Source organism: Homarus americanus, unplaced genomic scaffold (assembly GCF_018991925.1).
Source record: "Homarus americanus isolate GMGI-L3 unplaced genomic scaffold, GMGI_Hamer_2.0 scaffold48354, whole genome shotgun sequence".
NCBI classification, from domain to species: domain Eukaryota; kingdom Metazoa; phylum Arthropoda; class Malacostraca; order Decapoda; family Nephropidae; genus Homarus; species Homarus americanus.
In genome coordinates this window covers 5,802,708-5,823,725 of record NW_024723833.1, presented here as the reverse complement: position 1 = coordinate 5,823,725, position 21,018 = coordinate 5,802,708, and the positions used below count along the sequence as shown (strand labels likewise).

General features: G+C 35.5%; 1 protein-coding gene across 7 annotated transcripts in view; it reads left to right on the top strand.

Moving 5' to 3' along the window:
* Positions 1-21,018, top strand: part of LOC121863788 — an 87,634-nt gene that overhangs the window by 47,021 nt on the left and 19,595 nt on the right. For 5 of the 7 annotated variants that reach the window (XM_042362599.1, XM_042362598.1, XM_042362595.1 and 2 more), the window contains 7 exons: positions 773-943; positions 1,985-2,054; positions 3,613-3,735; positions 6,425-6,597; positions 9,037-9,181; positions 10,887-10,992; positions 14,856-16,290. In XM_042362599.1, the coding sequence (XP_042218533.1) occupies positions 773-943; positions 1,985-2,054; positions 3,613-3,735; positions 6,425-6,597; positions 9,037-9,181; positions 10,887-10,992; positions 14,856-15,039 (972 nt within the window). In that variant the 3' untranslated portion in view covers positions 15,040-16,290. Of the gene's footprint in view, positions 1-772; positions 944-1,984; positions 2,055-3,612; positions 3,736-6,424; positions 6,598-9,036; positions 9,182-9,566; positions 9,579-10,886; positions 10,993-14,855; positions 16,291-21,018 lie in introns of those variants that run through there. The other 2 variants (XM_042362597.1, XM_042362594.1) reach the window with 2 other exon arrangements.

Sequence of the window (21,018 nt, the reverse complement as noted above, 5' to 3'; positions counted from 1 at the left end):
TATACAGTATTCCCTTTATGTGTTTGTCCTTATGACAATTGTTTCTTTTACCTGTATTGTATATGTGTGTTTGTGTGTAGACACAAACACACACATATATACAAATCAGGTAAAGGAAATTACTGTCTCTAGAATGAATGGCTCCCTGTCCCGGCCTCGAAAATCCCAGCAACTTTAAAACTACCCTTAGATATTCTTGGGTACAGTCACCCACAAAAGTCCTGTCGCTTCTCCTCCTGAACTACGAACCCCGAGATTCAGACTCATGAAGATGAAGCATTTATGGACAGAATAATGTATCAATGTCTACTGCTTCGGGTTCACGAGTCTGAATCTCGGGGTTCGTGAACAGCAGGAGAGGAAACAGGAATTTTGTGGGTGACTGTACATCCAGGGTGTCATCCGCGAATAATCGAGGTCCAAGAATTAAAAATCCGCAAATTTGAAGGGCATGCTGTTTGTTATCACAAGTCACAGGCTTGTGGATGACTGGGGTATTACTGTACAGGTATCTTTGTTTATTCTTTTCCTTACTCTTCCTTGATTTGTATGTCTCTAATTTCTGGACAGTTACCCATCAAATCTAATGCATGCAGATACTAAAACACACATACACACACATGTATATATTTATTTTGTCATTTGTGTATTTAAAGGAAGGTAAATACAGGTATGCATACAGTAATGATATACTGTACTTGTAATAGTGAATGTGTTAGACATTTCTTTAATCAATACAGTACTTGTACAATATATTCTTTGTGTGTTGCAGAAAGCCGAGGAATTTGAGTTTTACCCAACTTGTCACTTGGAACACACTACAGACAAGAAGACCAGCAGACAACAAGTACTGGGGTTACGGAATGGGCTTGAGACAGAGGTGCTTCTCCAGTTTGATGATAAATCTATTACTGATGAATGGTTTAAGGTTCTTTTAGCACATGTAAGTACAGTACTCAATATATCAAGTGCATCGTTTTTCACACACACGCACACACACACACAAACATGTGCATAAGCACACACAATGAGGAAGTTGTTAGACATGGAGAACAACAATATAACTTTTCACCACTGTTAATTATACATACAGTATACCTGTGTAGCCATGCCAATTGGAATCCAATATGTGAAGAATGTAGGCAGAGGTGTTTACAGTACAACCAGAATCTGGTAAAAATTTGCACAATACTGAAGCATTAAAGGTGAGTATTGAAAGGAGCTACACTTTTTGGACTGTGAAAGTTTGATCAGTGTTACAAAGGTCTGTGTATATCAAGTTTACTAGAGTATATTGCTGGTATTTTTGGCTCGTGATCCTTAGAGTTATCAGGTTCATCACCCTGTCAGTTCCCAGGGCATACACTCTTGAGGAACCTTATTGTGGGTCTTGAGATTTTGCCAGCCAGTTGTAAGATACAAGTTCCAACATTGGCCACTAACAACAACCATTTAATAAAAGTACTGTACTCTATTACCGTTTATTATGTATTATGAACAACAGCAATAGTGGTGTAGAGATAAATGTGGGATGAAACAGGTACTGAGTTTGAATATACAGTTAGGTACCACTACATTTTGTATGTTTGCAAAAATATTTTTGCATTTTCACTCAGGAAACTCTGAGCAATAAAATGAAATATGAAAGTAAGTACTGTACTGCTGTACTGTACTTTAAGTCCAATTGTTAAATAGGAATAAGAAAAATGAGTCCAAAGATGGCAATAGTTGAAATGTTAAATAAAAGTAAGCTGTAATTAAACAAAAGCCATCCATAACCTTGGCTGAACTTCAGCATTACAAAGTGTAAAGAATTGATATTGTTGGTATGTTTTAGATTGATTTAATATTCAATCTACACTAAAACAACAACTTTCACTGTTAACTACATTATGTTCCATTATGATTTACAATGAAAAGTATTTGAAGGTAATACACAGAAGTGTTTGATTCAATTTATTGAGGATTATGGTCTTGATCTCAGGATGGAATGCAGTATACTGCTCCCACGACTGAGAAGGAGGAGAAGAAGGGGAAACGTGGATCTGAGAAGAGTGAGTATCTTTGTTTGTGTTCTTTTATCAGGTGTCCAGTATTATAGATCCATACCCAAAGTGATAGCTTGAGTCCCAAGCATAAGAGCCCCTTTGTGCAGTGGTTTCCTAACCCCTAGGCTTCGGATCACATCACATGACATGCATCTGCAGGGCTTCGGGTCGCTTCATATGACGTTTTGATCTTTCGCTGGCCTATTTGAATAAAAAGGGCAGGCCTGGCTAGGTTATGTTGCCATGTAGGTATTTATCTTGCACTCACTCACACATGAAAGCCTTTCAGTCTCTTCTCAGTAGCTTCTCAGGTTTTGTGTTGTTGAAATCTTACCCTTGGACTTGACTGACTTCACCGTGTGTTTATACCCCATGCACAAGTCTATCATCGCGATCAATTACTGGAACAGTAATAATTATTGTTAATAGTGTAAATAGTGATAACATAGTAAAACAAGTGTCCTGTACTTCATACTGCCTACAAATTTGTGTTGTCTACCTTGTACTATTGCGTCACATGCAAGCCACTTCATGAACATTCTTGACTCTTTCTAGCCCCGGTGTTGCCAACCTGTGGTAAGGACATGTATTTATTTCCTGTTTATATCATGCATGGCATGTTTGTAAGGCTTGAATTACTTTATATTTGTTTTTTAAATGTTCTTGAATACTGTATACCCGCGTAGGGGTGGATGCCGACCATAGTCCGAAGCCCAGGGGTTAACTGTTGGTTATATACGGTAATTAAAACTGCATAAATTGGTGTTAAAAATTAAGAAGAATAATAACTAAATAAGAACAGTTTGCCATGGTTCTCAAATACAACTGTAATACTGTACAATGATTCCCACACTTTTATTTGGTGTGGAGGGATGAAAAAAAAACGTTAAAGTGAGAGAGGAAAACAATCAAGTGAGGGGGAAGGTGAAATAGATTGTAAGTAAGGTGATCAGAATGAATGGAATCATTGTGGATATTATAAGGAAGGTAGCTAGAAGGAAAAGTTAAAAAACTGGCTAACAAAGACTACAGTACTGTACATCACCCTGTATAAAGGAAAAGGACATTTGAATAATGGAAAACATTATAGAGGAAATATTAAGATAAGTACAGTACAGTATTGCAAAAACAGAGGAGTTTATCCTGCCACTTTACAGGTTACTATTTTTTGTCTTTCTTACAATAGCCAGTCCATCCAAACATCCATACCACCTCAACACTCCAGCAAGAGATGTCTCTTGTTACTGTGCATCATTGAACTTGATACAATAGTTTCTATAGTAAAGCTGCACTAGTTCACTTTATTGGTTATTTTGAAAGATGGGTTTACAGATAATTAATATATTTTCAGATAATTGTGAGAGATTTGGAAGTTGAACAAAACTCTTTTTTGTCAATTGCCTAAAAGGTCCGTCAATAATAATATTAATATACCTGTATAATCAAAAGTTGTCACAAGATTTTTAACAGATTGCTCCTCATATTGTGAGATATATGGGTATCCTGTTATGAAAATAAGATATTGATTGTGTATAAACTGATATTAAGCTTTGCTCTTTTCCAGTTAAGCGTGAAGCAAGTGTTGAGCACCTTAGCCCTGACAGTAAAGGCATCACTGATAAACTTCGCAATTTTATAAAGCGAAGGCCATTAAAAGAAACCTTGGAGAAGAAGGGTATATACAAAGGTAAGTTTTAACTTGTAATTCAGATGCCCCACTCTACTAACCCTTGGCTGATAAGAGTGTTAGACTGTTCATAGTAGAACACAGTCTGGATTCTCAAAAAATTCACATGGTCATTTTTGGACTTGGATGCGCAATTTGCTCCTACAAAAGTGTTTAAATTGCACTTTGGTTTAAGTATGGTTATGAGTTTTTCTTTTTCTCATTTCCATTAAGTGAAGAATTATTGGCATGAATCTTTGAGAATCCACATGCAAGGCAAATTCAACCAGGTTTTTCTTAACCACACTGCTTTGAACTGCATGATTTTGCCCATTGTCTTTTAGTTAAAATTGGACTTGGTGCTATGTGTGTAATGCAATTCTATTAATATCTTGCACCTGATTGAAAAACCAGAATATTTCATCAGTGAATAACATTACCTTATGAATATTAGGCTTGATAACTAAACTTTACAGTTCTTTTACGTATAACTGGAAAAAATCTAAATAGTGTGCAGGTACTTGGAAAATTGTATTTGTTAATTTAATTTGGTATACACTCAAGCATTGGTCCCCAACCTTTGAATGTAAGTGGGCCACATTGAATGGTGAAATGTATGGAGAGTTGCACTTAAAAATGGTAAAGTGAATAAATTACTTAATTGCCTAATCACCAGTTTAACCAAATCAAATATGAAAGATATTACCATTGAATGTAGGAATTTATATCAATGTGCCATTTTAAATATAGTAAACTCTCGATAATTCAGCACATATGGGGCTCTGGCCTTGCCGAGAGATACCAAATTCCGACTTATTGAGGCACTTGCCCCCACCCCTCCTATAAAAATACAACAATAAAAATTATCAACCTATATATGTGTACATGTAATTACTAAATGTAAAAAAGTAATACTTATCAGGCAAAGAATAAAGCATCATAGTAGGTGACACAGATGCATGGTAGGTGAGACAGAGGCATGGTAGGTGAGACAGAGGCATGGTAGGTGAGACAGAGGCATGGTAGGTGACACAAAGGCATGGTAGGTGACACAGAGGCATGGTAGGTGAGACAGACGCATGGTAGGTGAGACAGAGGCATGGTAGGTGAGACAGACGCATGGTAGGTGAGACAGACGCATGGTAGGTGAGACAGAGGCATGGTAGGTGACACAGAGGCATGGTAGGTGAGAGAGGCATGGTAGGTGACACAAAGGCATGGTAGGTGACACAGAGGCATGGTAGGTGACACAGAAGCATGGTAGGTGAGACAGAGGCATGGTAGGTGGTCAGATATGCCGAGATTTTTCCAGATAATTTGACATATCTTGGCATTTCCTGAGTATTTTCCCATTATTATTTATTTGTATGTATTTTGTTTTTTGTGTCCACACACACACACATACATATATATATATATATATATACACACACAATACAAGTAAAAGAAATAATTGTCCTAAGGGCAAACACATAAAGGGAATATACATTTCTTTGTACACAAGTAAAAATGCCCCCCTCCCCCGGTCTTCAAATGTTATTCGGGATATGGTGATTCGTGGCCATTTTGAGAACCTAAACCCCCTGTACTGTATTTGATTTTTTTTTCATTCTTGCATTTCTTTGTATTTATTATTATCACAGTGTTGTTATTATTATTATTACCATTAATATTTTATTTTACTTTTTATTATAAATTTTATTTACTTTGAATTATTATTATTATTAAATTTTCGCCCCCCGGGCCCTGATGTGGGTCAGTGACCTGTGCCTGGGTGGGCTAATCCCCGTAAAAAAAAAAACTATGCTTTGATTGTAACAGTAATTTGTTTATACAGTAAGTCCTCGTTTAACGTTGCCCCCGATAACATTGTTTCATTATAACGTCGCTATGCTTTAGATACCCATGATTCGGATAACGTCCTGCTGATTCAGTATAACGTCGTCACGGACTACTTTGTACGGCGCATCACCCTCTCTCATCTTGGCACACTTCGCTCTCACTCGCGGAGCATCACAGTGTCCCCAAGCGTTGCCTGTCTTTGTTAGGCTTCCACAGCGTTCGTGCATGTTTAAGTGTTTTTGCTCTTAATACTGTACTCTAACCATTCAAAATGGCTTTCAAGCACCCATCAAGTGCTACTGATGCTAGTGTTGTGATGAAGCAACATAAGACCATTAGCCTTGCTATGAGAATGGAGGTTTTAAACCGTTTTGAGAAAGGTGAACGTGAGGTGAACATTGCTGCTGCGCTAGGTCTAACCTCCACAACTGTGTGTACTATCCAGACCAGCACACACACTCGCTCCACCACCTCCGCCCATCAGTGAGTACAATACAAAATGATTTAGTTTATTTATATATATATTCTATTTTCTATAGAAATGCCATTGAATTTCTGTATATGTAATGTATTTAATGGGGCAAAGGGAGGCTGGTGAACGTAACTCCTGTATTTTATCTATTTTTTATGGGGAAACTTGATTCCGTTAACGTCGTTTCCATTAATGTTGCGGTTTTCAGTAACGGAACCACGACGTTAAGCGACGACTTACTGTAGTTAATTGTTTAATAAATTAATTGAATGGTAATAGTTTTTAGTTTTCTGTATGTGCTTAATCCAGATGTTGGCCAAGACCTAATTGTGTTTTATGCCACTGACGTTGACTTGGAATATCTTATATTTTACAGATTTATTAATTTTTTTCTAGAGTCTGTGTTTGGCAGCACATTAGCTGAACTCCGTGTACAAGACAAAACAGCAATTCCTATATTTGTTCTTCAGTGTATCAACCATATTGAGAAAACCCAGGAAAATTTACGTACCGATGGATTATATCGGATATCCGGCAATGCTGCCCAAATTCAGAAGATTAGATTTGAGGTAAGTTCATCATCATCATCATCATCAGTGTTTTATAGTCATTTTCCAAGCTTGTGTGGTTAGCCATGACCAGTTGATGGCATGGTAGCCTGGTCGCAAATAGAAAAATTTGAAGCAAGTTTTATGGTTTAATGCTCTTCCTGTCACCAACCACTTTAACAAAGTGGGAATTGGGCATTACATTTAAGACTTCCAAGTGCCTGCTGGCAAGATAGGGTTGCAACTCACTAAACTTCTGTGCTGGTACAATACCAGAATAATAAAAGTTAATTTATGAGAGCACAATTACAGTAATATGCTCTTATAAATAATTTTTTTTTTATTATTTCAGAAATAAGAACACAGGTACAGAGGTTTTAGTATAAGAGTAGTTTGCAAAAACTACTCAGGATCAATATACATTTTCATATGACAATGTCCTGCCCACACAGAAGTTAAAGGAATTTAGGATCCTCTCAGATTTAAAAATCATGACCCAGTTGTTCTCAAATTAATACAGGTTGTACCTCTCTAGTCCGGCATTCTGTGGTCCGGAACGATTTTAGTTTGTCCAATAGGTAGATAGGCAGTTTTTTTATTTTATTTTTTATTTTTATTTTTTACTTATCTGAATCATTATTATTATTACAGGAGTATTAAATTTTTGCCCCTCAGGCCCCAATGTGGGTCAGTGACGTATGCCCGAGTGGGCTAATCCCCGTTAAAAAAAACAACAAAGCCGCGGAAAATTAAGGTTTGTTTACATCCGGCAGTTCGGCTGCTCTCTCTCTCTCTCTGCTTGTCTATACAGAGTACAACATTTAACCCTTCAATATATATGAGCAGTAAATAAGTGTTGCTTTCATATTCTTAAAGTAATGACGATATGTTTTCACATGTGCTCACTTACACACGCGCAGTCTCACTGTTTTTTTTTACCATTAATGGTTAGCTACTTATATTGTTCCATTTATTAACATTAAATAACATTACAGGTACTTCAGACAACCATATTAATGTTTTTACATTAATTTTACTACAGCTACAATCAGGGTCTTATTTTCTTCAGTTTTATATGTAGAACCAATCAGTCACTGGTTTTGTAAGCTTTAACATAAACAATGCCGGCAGCCGTCTCGTCTCCTCGTGTTTTAATATTCCACGTATTATTAATAAATTGTATTGTTAATTTTGCACACACAAACATTAATTCAATAAAAACAAATTCAGAAACATTACAGTAATTAAAATATATATGAACAGTAAATAAGTGTTGCTTTCATATTCTTATGTAAAGTAATGACAATATCTTTTCACGTGTGCGCACTTACAGTACATACGCGATCTCTCTTTTTTCTTTACCATTATCGTTAGCTACTTCTATTGTTCCATTTATTAACATTAAATAACATTACTTAAAACAACCATATTAATTTTACTACAGCTACAACCAAGGTCTTATTTTGTTCAGTTTTATATGTAGAACCAGTCAGTCACTGGTTTTGTAATCAACGAAAACAATGCTGTGTCATTTCCTCATGTGTTTTAATATTCTACGTATTATTAATGAATTGTATTGCTCATTTTGCACACACAAACATTAATTCAATAAAAAAGACATTCAGTAATAAACAATAATGAATCTTTTGTACATAAGAGAAATGACGCTGTTTACACGATTATGCACATCGTCTGCATGTTGGCGGGCCGTTCAAACCCGTCGAAATTCAAGTTTCTGCCGTCAAAATTTTTATTTAATTTTTTTTGTGTTCCAATAAAATATGTTGAATTAAAAACTCACGAAATTTGAGAAGCTACTATACGACATTTAACCCTTCAATATGTCTTCAAAGAGACCACGATGCAGAGAAAGTGGTGCTCGTGCTTCCAAGCATAAGCACAAGTCACTATCTATTTAGGAAAAGGGTGAATTTCCATGGTCCGGCATCGGTCAGGTCCCGAGGTTGCCGGACTAGAGAGGTACAACCTGTACCTGATATGCCAGCCATATCTAAACCCTCAGTTGTCAGGCACAGTGCACACATCATGGCTCATTGCCTTATAGTACATGAATTGGTGACTCTTGTTCCTGGAGAGCCCTCTCGGGTAACCGGTTAAATTGGTTATGATGGAAAGTTGCAACTACTGTATTTCCTGAATTAGTCAGAAGTCCTTACCATATCTAAGGGATTAACTGTGCTCTCTCACACCATGACTTGGTACTATAATACTGCATGAGTTGTATAGGTAAGTCTGAGGTTGTAAAGTGAGAATAACAGGTTTGAAAATATGCTTTCATCCACATCATTTCACTAGCATGGGTGATTTCTCAAGTGGCTTAGTCTTTGTACCTGAATGCTACCAATTTTGGACCAGGTGTTTTCTATTTTGAGACATAGGAACTCCTGTGTTTAGTTATGATAATTGTATATGATAATTCTCTCTGTTCTTTATATTCAGGTTGCTCAGAGAAACTACACCATATTGAGTCGAGAAAAGGAGATCCATAATCTGTCTGGGGCCCTGAAGCTGTTCTTTCGAGAGCTTAAGGAACCTTTAATTCCCTTTGACAACTACCAGGACTTCATTCAAGCCACTGGCTCTGGTTAGTGACTTATTGTTGAACACAATGCCTATCATTAGCTTTGTCTTGAGGTTTCACCACTTGCTTCATATTTGGACTAAGTCAGTTTTTGTAAGATGTTCACCAAATTATAAAAAAAAGCCAGATTAAGTTTCATGATCAAGGGCTGCAGTCATCCACATATATTCTATAGCAGGTTACAATGGCCTAGTACTATGTAATGTTTCATGCAGAACACCGTGGGCTAATAGTGAATAGTTATTCTATTAAATTCTTTTCAATGGATGATAGGGATTAAAAAACTGTTTCTTTTGCTTTTTCATGAAACAATATTTTCACTTACATTATTAGTATTAATTAAAAATATATTACTGAGTGATAGTTTTCTTTCATGCTTCTACCAAAGCTTGAATATAAGGTATGTATTGTTCATGTTTACCCAAACCTTGCGATAAAATGTCTTTCTTTTCTGTGGCAGTATCTAAAATTAATGCTTTAGGGATGATCTGGACAATTAAAGAACAATAAAATTTGGAAGTACAGAACCTGTACTCTATACTCACTACTTTTAGGTAGTGGTTACAGAAAATCATTTTTAATATATCGTAAACATATTGTGAAAGAAGGGTTCAGCAGGGGTCTGTCTTGAGCCCCCTTCTGTTCATCATGGTGCTTGAGGCAATATCACAGGACTTGAGGACTGGCGTACCCTGGGAGATGTTGCATGTTGATGACTTAGTGTTGATAACAGATAGTATTGAAGAGGCAGTGGTGAAATTGAAGAAATGGAAGGATGAAATAGAGGTGAAGGGCCTGAAAGTGAATACGGCAAAATCAAAAGTATTGATTAGCAGTGTAGGTGAGGGACCTGTGGTGGAAAGTGGAAAATGGCCATGTGCTGTCTCTAACGAAAAGGTATTGGCAGCAACTAAATAATGAGTGTTGAAGATGGGTACACAGGAAGTGCAGTGCAGTAGATGGTAGACTGCAGGTTGTTGCTGATTTTTTAGTGTTCTGTATGTGCAGGTAATCATGTACCCACAGCAAAGCTGGAGAAACTCAGCATTGGGGTATGCCTTTGAACTGTGTCAATAAGTTCTGTAACCTGGGTGACATGATCAGTGCCAGTGGGGGTCCTGTAGCCTGCTCAGATCTAAGAGTCAGAAGTAGTTGGAGGAAGTTCAGGGAGCTGCTGCCTTTATTGATGGCAAGAGTACCTTCCCTTTACATGAAAAGAAGAATGTTTATGTGACTGGTGTGAGAATTGTGATGTTATATGGCAGTGAGACATGGGCAGTTAAAGAGGATGACATAAGTAGACTTGAGTGTGCTGACATGAGAATGGTGAAATGGTGAAGTGGAGGCCCTGTTCAGAGCTGAGAGGGCAGCTGCGATAGAATAGATGAGACCAATTGGGCCAAGAGGTGCATGAGCCTAGATGTAGAGGGAAAAGAGAGGCTGTGGTAGGCCAAGAATGACAAGGAGGGAAGTTGTAAGAAATATTAGAATTAGGAATCTGACAAGAGAGCTGCCATCAAGTAACCATGACTAACCCTCAAAAATTACCATAAAATGATGATATTGTGATTTTATAAAGTTTCAGTTATTAAGGAATGTTTGTATTGGCTATGGAGTTTACTTCATTAGACATAATAATATTGAATTTGGTAACAGCAAGTCATTTGCTGTCTTGACTTTTTTAATGAACCCTTTGCATGCTCAACAGAATATCGAAAAATGAACCAACAAGCAGACAAATTGACAAAAGCAGTAAACAAACTGCCTCAAGAAAATTATGATACGCTGAAGCTACTTCTTCAACATTTACTGAGGTGAGATTTGTCATCTTTAGTAATAGTAACTGGGTTAAATGAACAAATTTATTTGAGGGAAACTTTGTTTTTATTGTTTGATATCATCAATTATTTTGAAATATAGTAAGAAAAATTTTAACTTTATTCATCTCGTCTTAGCTTTACTGATATTTACCCTTTAAAGGTTAAGGCGAAATTCCTGTGTTCATTCTTTTATTTCTCTCACATGTTGGCTGTTAATACGTTGTCTGTTTGAAGCCATTAGACATCTTTCTAAATTACTCGGGTTCATTCCTACAAATCTTGATGCAGTTATTTTTATGAAAGCTTTTGTAAGGATCAGAATGGATATACTGAAAAAATAAACCAGGCTGGGACTGAAGCATTATTAATTGTTAAGGCAGTTAATATGTCCTGGAATATCACAGTACAGTAGTTACAGGAACATAACCTTGCAATCCATGAAACACTTGTTACAGTTAGTCACGTAATGGTGAAATAGCTTATAGACATAAGTACAGTGAACCCTCACTTTACGCGGTCAATTGAACCCACGGCGGCCCGCGTAAAGTGAGAAACGCGTAAAGTGAACAACATAACATATGGGATTAATTGAAATAGAGACCGGGCCGACCCCCAAACTCCACTTTTTCAGACACAATACCTACGTTGTAGTAAAAATAACTTCTTAATTTTATGATGGTATGCACACACAATTAATAATTAAGAGAAATATCAATAATATTAGGTTTTTAACACTTACATTAGTAGAAAAGATGGCTGGGCACACGGGGATGGGGGGTTGGTTCCGAGGCAGAGGGCAGATTATTGGCCCTCACCTGTATCACTTGTATCAATTGTATCACTATCCACCACAGAGGCTTGCAGGGCCTCTTTGTCAAACCCCTCAAAGTCCATATAAGTCCATATCCTTACTATCATTATCACTATCACTGACTTGGGCCGGCTGTGGTGGGTGGCGGGTGAAGAACTAGGTATTGTTTTGATGACTGGGCGACCTTGTGCGCACCCTGCTCGCGCCGCTCTCCGCGTAGAAGGATACACACACTGCGGAAAGTGAGCATTCCGGTTTCGGCAGGGTACCGCGTAAACGTGGAAACGCGTAAAGTGAAACCGCGTAAAGCGGGGGTTTACTGTATATGATAACAGGATATTGTACTGGACAATGCAGGGCTCAAAGGAGACACTGTTGACTGTGCATTGGTCATAGGCAAATTTCAGTGGCTGGTAGGGAATGGGAAGTACTATTGTTATTCTGTAAAATTCACTATACTGCTCTGTACAGTAAAGCCTCGAATAACGACGGTAATGTGTCCTCCAATATTGCAGTGTAAGATGAATCATCGCATCACGAATCATTAATTACCATTCAAATAAAGCAATAATAATGAGATGCATTCCCGAGTGTGACCTTTTCATATCTTTTGTGTGGCTTTTTACCCTCTTTTCCCCCCAAAACAATACAATTAATGAAAATTGCAAACTATATTCTTTAAATAATGTTTCTGAATGCACCTTATACAATATAAATGAATTATAATATGGCCACATAAGAGGAGATGGGACGCCACTGTTTTCATTTGTGTTTACAGCCGGGAGTTGGGGACGATAGTTCTACACAAGAAAGTGAAGAAAATAAGACCCTGGTTGTAGCTGTAGTAAAATTAATGTAAAAAAAAAATAATATGTGTTTTAAGTAATGGTATTTAATGTTAATAAATGGAACAATAGAAGTAGCTAACCACTAATGGCAAAGAAAAAAAAAAGATGGAAAGGGGAAGCCAACATATACGTGCATGAAGGATACTGCGTCATTTATCTTTTTAAGAATATGCGAAATGAACAATACAATTCATTAATAATAAGAGACGGCATTCTTGTCAGTGTTTACACCCATAATGTCAGTTATCCACCTGAAACTGAAGAAAATAAGACCCTGGTTGTTGTTGTAGTAAAATTAATGTAAAAAATATGTTTTAATTAATATTATTTAATGTACAGTAGAAGTAACCACTGATATTAAAGAAAAGTTAGACTGATAGTGGAACGTTAATGTATACATGCGCACTCACGGAAACAGTCATTTATCTTAAGAATATGTACAAAAGATTTATTATTGTTTATTACTGAATATGTATTTGATTGAATTAATGTTTATATATTTGAAATGAACAATGCAATTCATTAATAACACGTAGAATATTAAAACACACATGAGAAGACAAGACGGCATTGTTTTTGTGAGTGACGATGGTTCTGAAGGAAATAAGACCCTGGTTGTAGCTGTTTTGAACTTAATTTAAAGAAATTGAATACCTGTATGTATGTTTTAAGTAATATTATTTAATGTTAATAAATGGAACAATAGAAGTAGTTAACTACTAATGGTAAAGAAATAAAGCGAGAAGTTTGGGAACGCCAACGTATGAACATTAAGTGCGCACTGTGAAAAAATATCGTCATTTCTCTACATATGAATATGAAAGCAACACTTATTTACTGTTCATATATGTTTTAAATAATATTTACGAATTAAAAAAAAAAAATTCTACTCACCAATGGTGGCAAAGTCTGAAACATAAGGACAGCCAATGAATATTGTACGAGTTTTTACTCAGATGATGAAGTCATCTGGCTGAAGCTGTAGCTTTCCATAAAACTGTTGCTGAAACTGCTACTGAACCTGAAGTTGTTGTTGAAGCTGCTTATGATGCTGAATTTGATGGTGTAGCTGAAGTTGATGGTTTAGGCCTTCGAATAATAAAGATGTCGAAAGAACCTTGCATAGCTGCTTTCTTTTCTCATTATACATCTTTATGTAGAGGTTATTTGCATGTATTTAAATTTTAATGCTTTGTTCTGTTAATGGATCCACTTCAGAAAATATGTGCATTGCTTGCTTCATATAATATCCACAGACCTCTCACCTTTTTCATTCCGTTTTAACACATCTAGTTTCTCGGCTATACTTATACACTTTCTATTAGCTTTTGAAACAACACTACCATCACTTCCTCTCTTGCTCATGTTGAATAGGGATGCCAAAATGCTGTAAGAAACTTGAGAAAGTTTTTCTCCTTTTCCTGTTCAGATGTATGAAAACAAAGGGACTGCCAAGCTCCGACTGTTGTTTACTGGTGATGCGCATTACCAATTTACCACTCATTAGCCAAGCAGCTTCTTTGCACAAGGCGCTCTTCTTTTTTTTACAGTAATTTTTTTTTTATAATACATATCAGGATTTATTTATTATATACATGAAAATGTAATTGTATTTTATTTTTATTATATTTCGGTCGTAAATACGAATGAAATAAGGACGTAAATTGAATTGGGTCCTAAATTAACTTGGGTCTTAAATATGAAAAGTTGTTGGTTGAACTGTTGTTATCAGAGGCTTTACTGTACTGTATTAGAATGGGTCTGGTTCAGAGTATTACTAATCATGGACACAGTGTAGAGACTACTGTGAATAGAGTTTTTATTTATTTATTTATTTATTTTATTAAACGTTGTGTGTTATCACTAGTAAGCACCTTATTTTCCCTGAGGATTTATCCATGTAAGGATACCCACTAAGAACAATTCTGTAGTTACTTCATCCAATTACCATCATTAAACCTTCAAATGTTAAGTCTTACAGCAACATTTAAATAATTGGGTAAGAATTTTACATGCATTGATGTACAGAAAAAATTACTGAAATTTCAAAACCTAAGTAAGGAGTAATTGTATGTCAGTCATATACTAGATTAAACAGAGTATCCTGCTTTTTTCTTCAACTTCAAACTCGGTGCAAAGCTTAAAGTGACGTTTCTAATATTCCTCTTCTGTTTTTTCTAATTTTTCCCCACTGACAGAGTAAGTGAATTTGAGAGTGAGAATCGAATGAGCATCTCCAACTTGGCCATTGTGTTTGGACCATGCCTTCTGTGGCCACGAGTTACATCATCTCATGACCTCATGACTGACGTCATGCTACACAATCGTGTTATTGAGGGAATTCTTGCTGATTTCCCAAAGATATTTTCCTCCAGAAAGTGATCAAGAGCTTACACTGATTTTCAATCTAATCAAAGGGGTTTCTTTAAACTGACCCATAAAAGGTTTAGGTTTTACACTGTATTCAACACTTCTTTTTAACCAAGACTCAATAGCATAACATTAACAAACTTACTTGTATGAAAATTTTTAATTACTGTACCATCCATTATTTCTGGTTTGTAAAAGCTGCTTAGTTTATGTGTTAGGCAGTGCAAGCTATGGAATAAATTGCAGTCTGGTGTAATTGTTTGTAAGAATAATGACAGGTGGTTTCTTCAAAGTTTGACAACATTGTAATCACTGTTATTGCTATATGTTGCACATACAGTAGATTTGTTTTGAAGAATGCAGTATTCACCTGTGCACATCATGTATATGATAGGAAAATTAAATTACACTTTCTTGGCTAAAATAGCAGGAGTAGTAATTTTGCAAGGGAATATCTTCTCGTATACTGCTTTGCATTCCGTTGAAGTGTGTGTGTGAGGTGCTATTTTATCATCTTTGTTTTTCTTCTCTGATAGGTATAAAATTCATAAAATTTTATTTTATCCATGTTATGTTATAATTTGTTCTACCAAGTACCTTTCCTGTTCTTTATAATAAATGATATGAAGACAAAAAGACAGTTTATATATTAACTGGTATTTTTAAGGGTTTGTTTGTGCCTGCATTTGTAAATACATGACTCAGTATTGTGTATTGTTATTATAGAGAGCAGTGAGCTCTATCTCCAAGTCAGCTTTGTATAGTATTTCTTTGTATGTATTCATTGTATATGTATCTGAAGCTGTATATTTTGAATCCATATACATCAGTGTTTTTGGATGTTGTACAGTATATTATTATTATTATTGTCTTCAGTCATTGGTAAATTGTTTGAAGAGAAACTTTATGATGTTGCCACATTATTTATCGGGTGGTGACATGCTCCACTGTGGGAATTCCAAGATTCTTAATGTTATCATGTTATTGGACATTGGTGGTTTTCAGTTTCTCCATCACCAAAAGTTGTAAATATCATTATAATGCATTTTAAATTTGCAAGTGTTATTATTATTATCTTTAAAATTAGATTTTTCTTCTATATAGGATTAATTACATTATTGGATGTCATGTGGATTTGTGCCTTTGACCTCCATTGCTATGCAAATCAAGAGTCTACTTTAAACTGGACACTAATACTGTAGTGCTCTCTTTCTGTTGTCACCATTGTTGCATATTTTACAGTGTAATAAAAAAAGTTATGTGGGCTGGGTGTTCATATCCATTCAGGCTAAGTAGACTTGAGGATCACATTGGGATTGGCTACTGGGAAACCATGATAAGCAGTGGAAAATTTTTTCTCAAACAACCCATGGGGTGATGTCTGACTATGCAAGGTATAGCACAGTGGTTCTCAACCTTGTTTGCCCCATGCACCCCTTTCACCATATGTCAGAATGTCATTCCCCCCTCCTTTCCAAAATTGTCTGCCTCAAAAAGTGCTTTCCAAATAATATGCATATAATACTGTAAATCCTTTATTTTTTCCATATTAGTATCAGTTCCCCCTGAAAACCTGAATTCTCCCCCTGGGGGGAATTCCCCCCTGGTTGAGAACCCGTGGTATAGCACATCTGCCATAGTGTTGTAGGGAGGAATTAGAAAAAAATGGTGGAATGGTACTTTGTGCAGGAAATTTAGACTTGGAATGGGGAGTTATCTATATTCATAAAATGAATCACAACAATTAGAAATTGCCATCTGATCTCTTTGACTTGTTGTAGAATATTTATATGATGCAATGCTGTTGTGGAAGGGAAACACCATGGTAGAACACAGCTGTTGCAGAGAACAATTGAAGGTAGGGTTAATATTCCTTTTTTATTCCAGCCCTCCCTGTACCACTTACTAGAGAAAGAAGTGATAAAGTATTATCTTTCTTTTCCTGTAGTTTAACTAAAGAACCATCTTAATAGATAGCCTTTTGTCCTCTGTGTACATTTACCACTTTACCTGAAAGTGAGTTTTATGGTCAACTAATTTTCTTCAGGTGGTTAAAGTTGATGTAACTACAAAGCAAAATGCAAATGTTGTGGGTTCAGAAAATAATTACAGTTCTGTATCCATGTTTTTTTTTTTCTTTTTTGTAACTTAAGAGTTGTTGTGCACTGTTCTCCATTTATGGCCATTATTTTTGTAAAATTTTTTAGCATATCCAGTTGTTACTAAATTATCAGGTTTGTTGTTTTATCTTTTAGACATCACTCCTTTGGGGACTTTTTCCCACATACTTGGTACATTGTAAGTATTGTTAGTTGGTGGTATTGTGTTCCATCAAGAAAACCATCTCAGTATTAAGTTGATGGATCATACAGAACTGTTTACAGTTACTGGTATCACAGAAAATTGTGTGGTTTTGGGATATAGTTATTTTACATGTGATATATATCTTTAGCATTATACAATTCACATTAAGGATGTAAGAAAATCTTGTAAGAAAGTTCTGCTGAAGCTTACAGTGTCAGTGTTTGAGTCTTATGTCATGTTAACATCCTCACTAGTACTTGTCATAACTACATTTATTCATTCAATTACATGGCTGTAAAAGCTCGAAATACTATTGTGTCTGTTATGTAATTACAGTTAAACCTCACTTCAAAAGACTAATATACTGGATTTCTCTCAGAAATGGACTAGTTTCTAATCTGGTTTCTATACCGTATACACTGGGAATCATCAAGGGTAAAATCTGCCAAGTGAGAAGCCTTATTCCATTATCAGATTTTCCCTTTGCCCTACCATTTAATTGAATATTTTACCTATTATTGTCTTAATTTGGAAATCATCAGGTTAAAATTCCCTAAATGAGTTTTGATTGACCTCAAGGCCATCCAAAATATTTTACCTCTACTTCTTGAAACCATCTGTCAGCAACAACTTGCTGAATCAGGTGATCAACTGTGGAGGGGTTATATACAGTACTTAACAATTTTTACAGTGAAATGCAGTAGAAGCATCCTCAAACATACTGGATAGTACTTAACTACCCTTTAGATGTTGAATACTTTGCAGTTACACTTGAAATGTTGGTTGAGGAACTACATAGTTTACATATTTATTTTTGCAACTTTGTCAGTGTTTGTGTTGGTCTGCCAGTTGTAGACCAGTGTGTTTCACCAATTAATGGAAACACTTTGGAGCAGTAGACATTCTGTGGCTGTTTCCACTAATGCTTATTTTCTGTGGCCACATTAACGCTAAAAGTAATTGCCCGTTTACCAATTTTTTTTTATTTTTTTTATTTAACCACATCGTCCTTTCATTAACTTTTTTCCGATTCTTTCTATCCCACTAGCATGTGTTTAATGAATAACCCTCACCCTTTGCAAACTGTTAGTTTTTCACTGCATGGAGTGGTGACTGCTTCACTTTAATGTCCTGCAAAATTTTGGCTACAAATGGTGGTTATGGTACAAGGTTTTTAACATTTAGCAAGTGTGATGATAGTCATTCAATTTGAAATATTTGGGGAATATTCTCCAGTCTTAAAGTACCAAAGTGAAGATATGAGAAGTATGTGGGATAAATTTGATCCAGGTATGAGAGAGGTACTGGCTTGATAGCATAATATTTAAAGTTGGCATACAAAATATTATGAAGGATAAATTGCTGAAGAAATTGTACAGTAGGGCAGTGAAAGGTACTGTATGGGGGAGGTAATGGTGGATCGCATTAAAGATTGACTGATGAACCAGTAGCAAAGCTGATAATGTTTACAAATGTTAGTAGATTATTTTAAGGAAACTAGTTATACCCTATGTATGACTAGTTTTTGTCTTGTTAGGGCTGCTCAACTTCTACCTTGTAAAATGGAGAATTAAATACAGTTTACAAACAGATAGATACCAGTAGTCTGACCATACTTATAAAGCAATTACCACTTGGTTGTGTAAAAAGGGAGATTTTTTTTGTGGAAGTGAGTTACCTCAGCATGTACACTTGGTAAAAAACTTTCCTTATAATTCTTGTGCAAAACAAAATGACACCACAAACGAAGGTTTTTTATAAAGGCTTGTGAGGCATATTGTTATTCATGAACTAATGTTATATTTCAAATGAAATAATTAAATTAGGCTTACCATAATAGGTAGGAAATGTCTCGCAATTACACCTACCTGCCCTAGCAACACAACAGGATTGTTCAGTTCAAAATTCAATAGACCCCTTCTGAAATACAGTACAGTACTTTTTTTTTTCTAAGTGTACATACAATAGATGTTAGATATGATGAAGAAATTATTGAGAGGTTGTACCATTCAAATGGGAAAAATTGGACAATAGCAGTCCATAAAAGAGTGATATGGAGTTAAGGGTGATAGGTGGAAATGGTCATAAGCTCCAGCAGTACAATCTGCACAAAATATTCTTCTGTTTAATTAGATTGTATTCTTGAGAGCTGACTGATGTAGCTATAAAGTTTGACATCTCACAATCCGGCTGTTAAACCTGTAGGAGCAAAGGTAATTTCTTTTAAGAAAAATTACTTTGATAATTCAAATGTTTTACCAAAGCAAATATAAATTTGAGAGGTTAAAGGCGATAATGCATTACTGTACTCTAGGTTTTATTAGTGGACTTGACAGACTGATTTATAGAGCTAAAGATGATAATACTGCAACCAGTTCATTCCCCTGTTAATATATTGGATGATTTAAAGCCATTGTTATTCTCAGTTACCTGAACTTTTTTTATCTTGTTTTTGTATATTACTGTGAAGAATTGTTGGATGCATTTTGTAATCCTAAAATTTATGCATGTACAAAGGCTTTTGTTGTAGGTTATAACTTATTAGATACTTACCTATAGATGCTGAAAGAAATTATTTTTCTATGCAGTACAGTATTTTTGTTTTCTAATATAAATTTTTTAGCTAATGTTCAGGGGTTTGTAAGTCAGGGAGTACTTCCTTAGGATTATCATTCAGTGTTTAATTGGACATTCCTCATTCAGTGTTTAATTGGACATTCCTCATTCAGGGTGAATTAAGTGCTGTGGTGAGTGTCAAGGATGTGGGTATATGTACTGTAATTATGTGTTGGTTTGCCACATAACAAGTGTTAGATGACAGTGTTCTGCCTGCCTCCAGAATACAATGTCAAGGCTGACAAGTACTGTATGTGATAGTACTCTGTCCAGTTTTATCACATCTCTCTCAGAGTAAAATACTAACTCTAGTATTATACTGTAAGATTGCAAAAAAATCTGCAATCACAGTACTGTAAACTGTCGTCAAGTTTCGTTCTATACATTGTTGAAGAAAGACTGTCATGTTTTGTAAATGCAGTTTACCGGGTTACGAAGTCCAAATCTTTTATATATTATTTGATACAATAGGCAACTTAATGAATTTACATATTTTAAAATTGCAATTGCAGGTTAAATTTACAGTAGGTATCTTAACATATAATCAGTATTAATTAATTTAATGAAAATTAATTTATATTTCATTGGTACTCATTATAGTTTTGGTTTATTAATTAAAACAACCATGAAGGTTCAGTTTAGTACAGGTTGCACTTAAAAAATCTGAAATGCTAGGGAACAGCTATTTTGGATAACTGATGGTCATTACAAAACCCACAATTATAAACTAATATATAATGTGTATAGCTGAAATAAAACTCAAGTAACATAATAAATAAGGTTATTGATAATAATACAAAAAAGAGTACTGTACAATATGATTAAAAAATTGGAAGTGTAGGGCTGTACTGTATAGACAATTCTATTTTGGGGGATTTTAGAAGTTATCGGAGAACTGATATTCAGATTTTTAAGTGTAACCTTTAGAATATTTTGCAATACAGTGCTTGTTCCAGAGGCTGAAACTTGGCTTATTTCGACATTTACAGTACCACACAAGTACTGTATACAGCTACATGTACAGTACATAGTGTATTTAGAAAGTAGGTTCATTTCACTACAATAGATCAA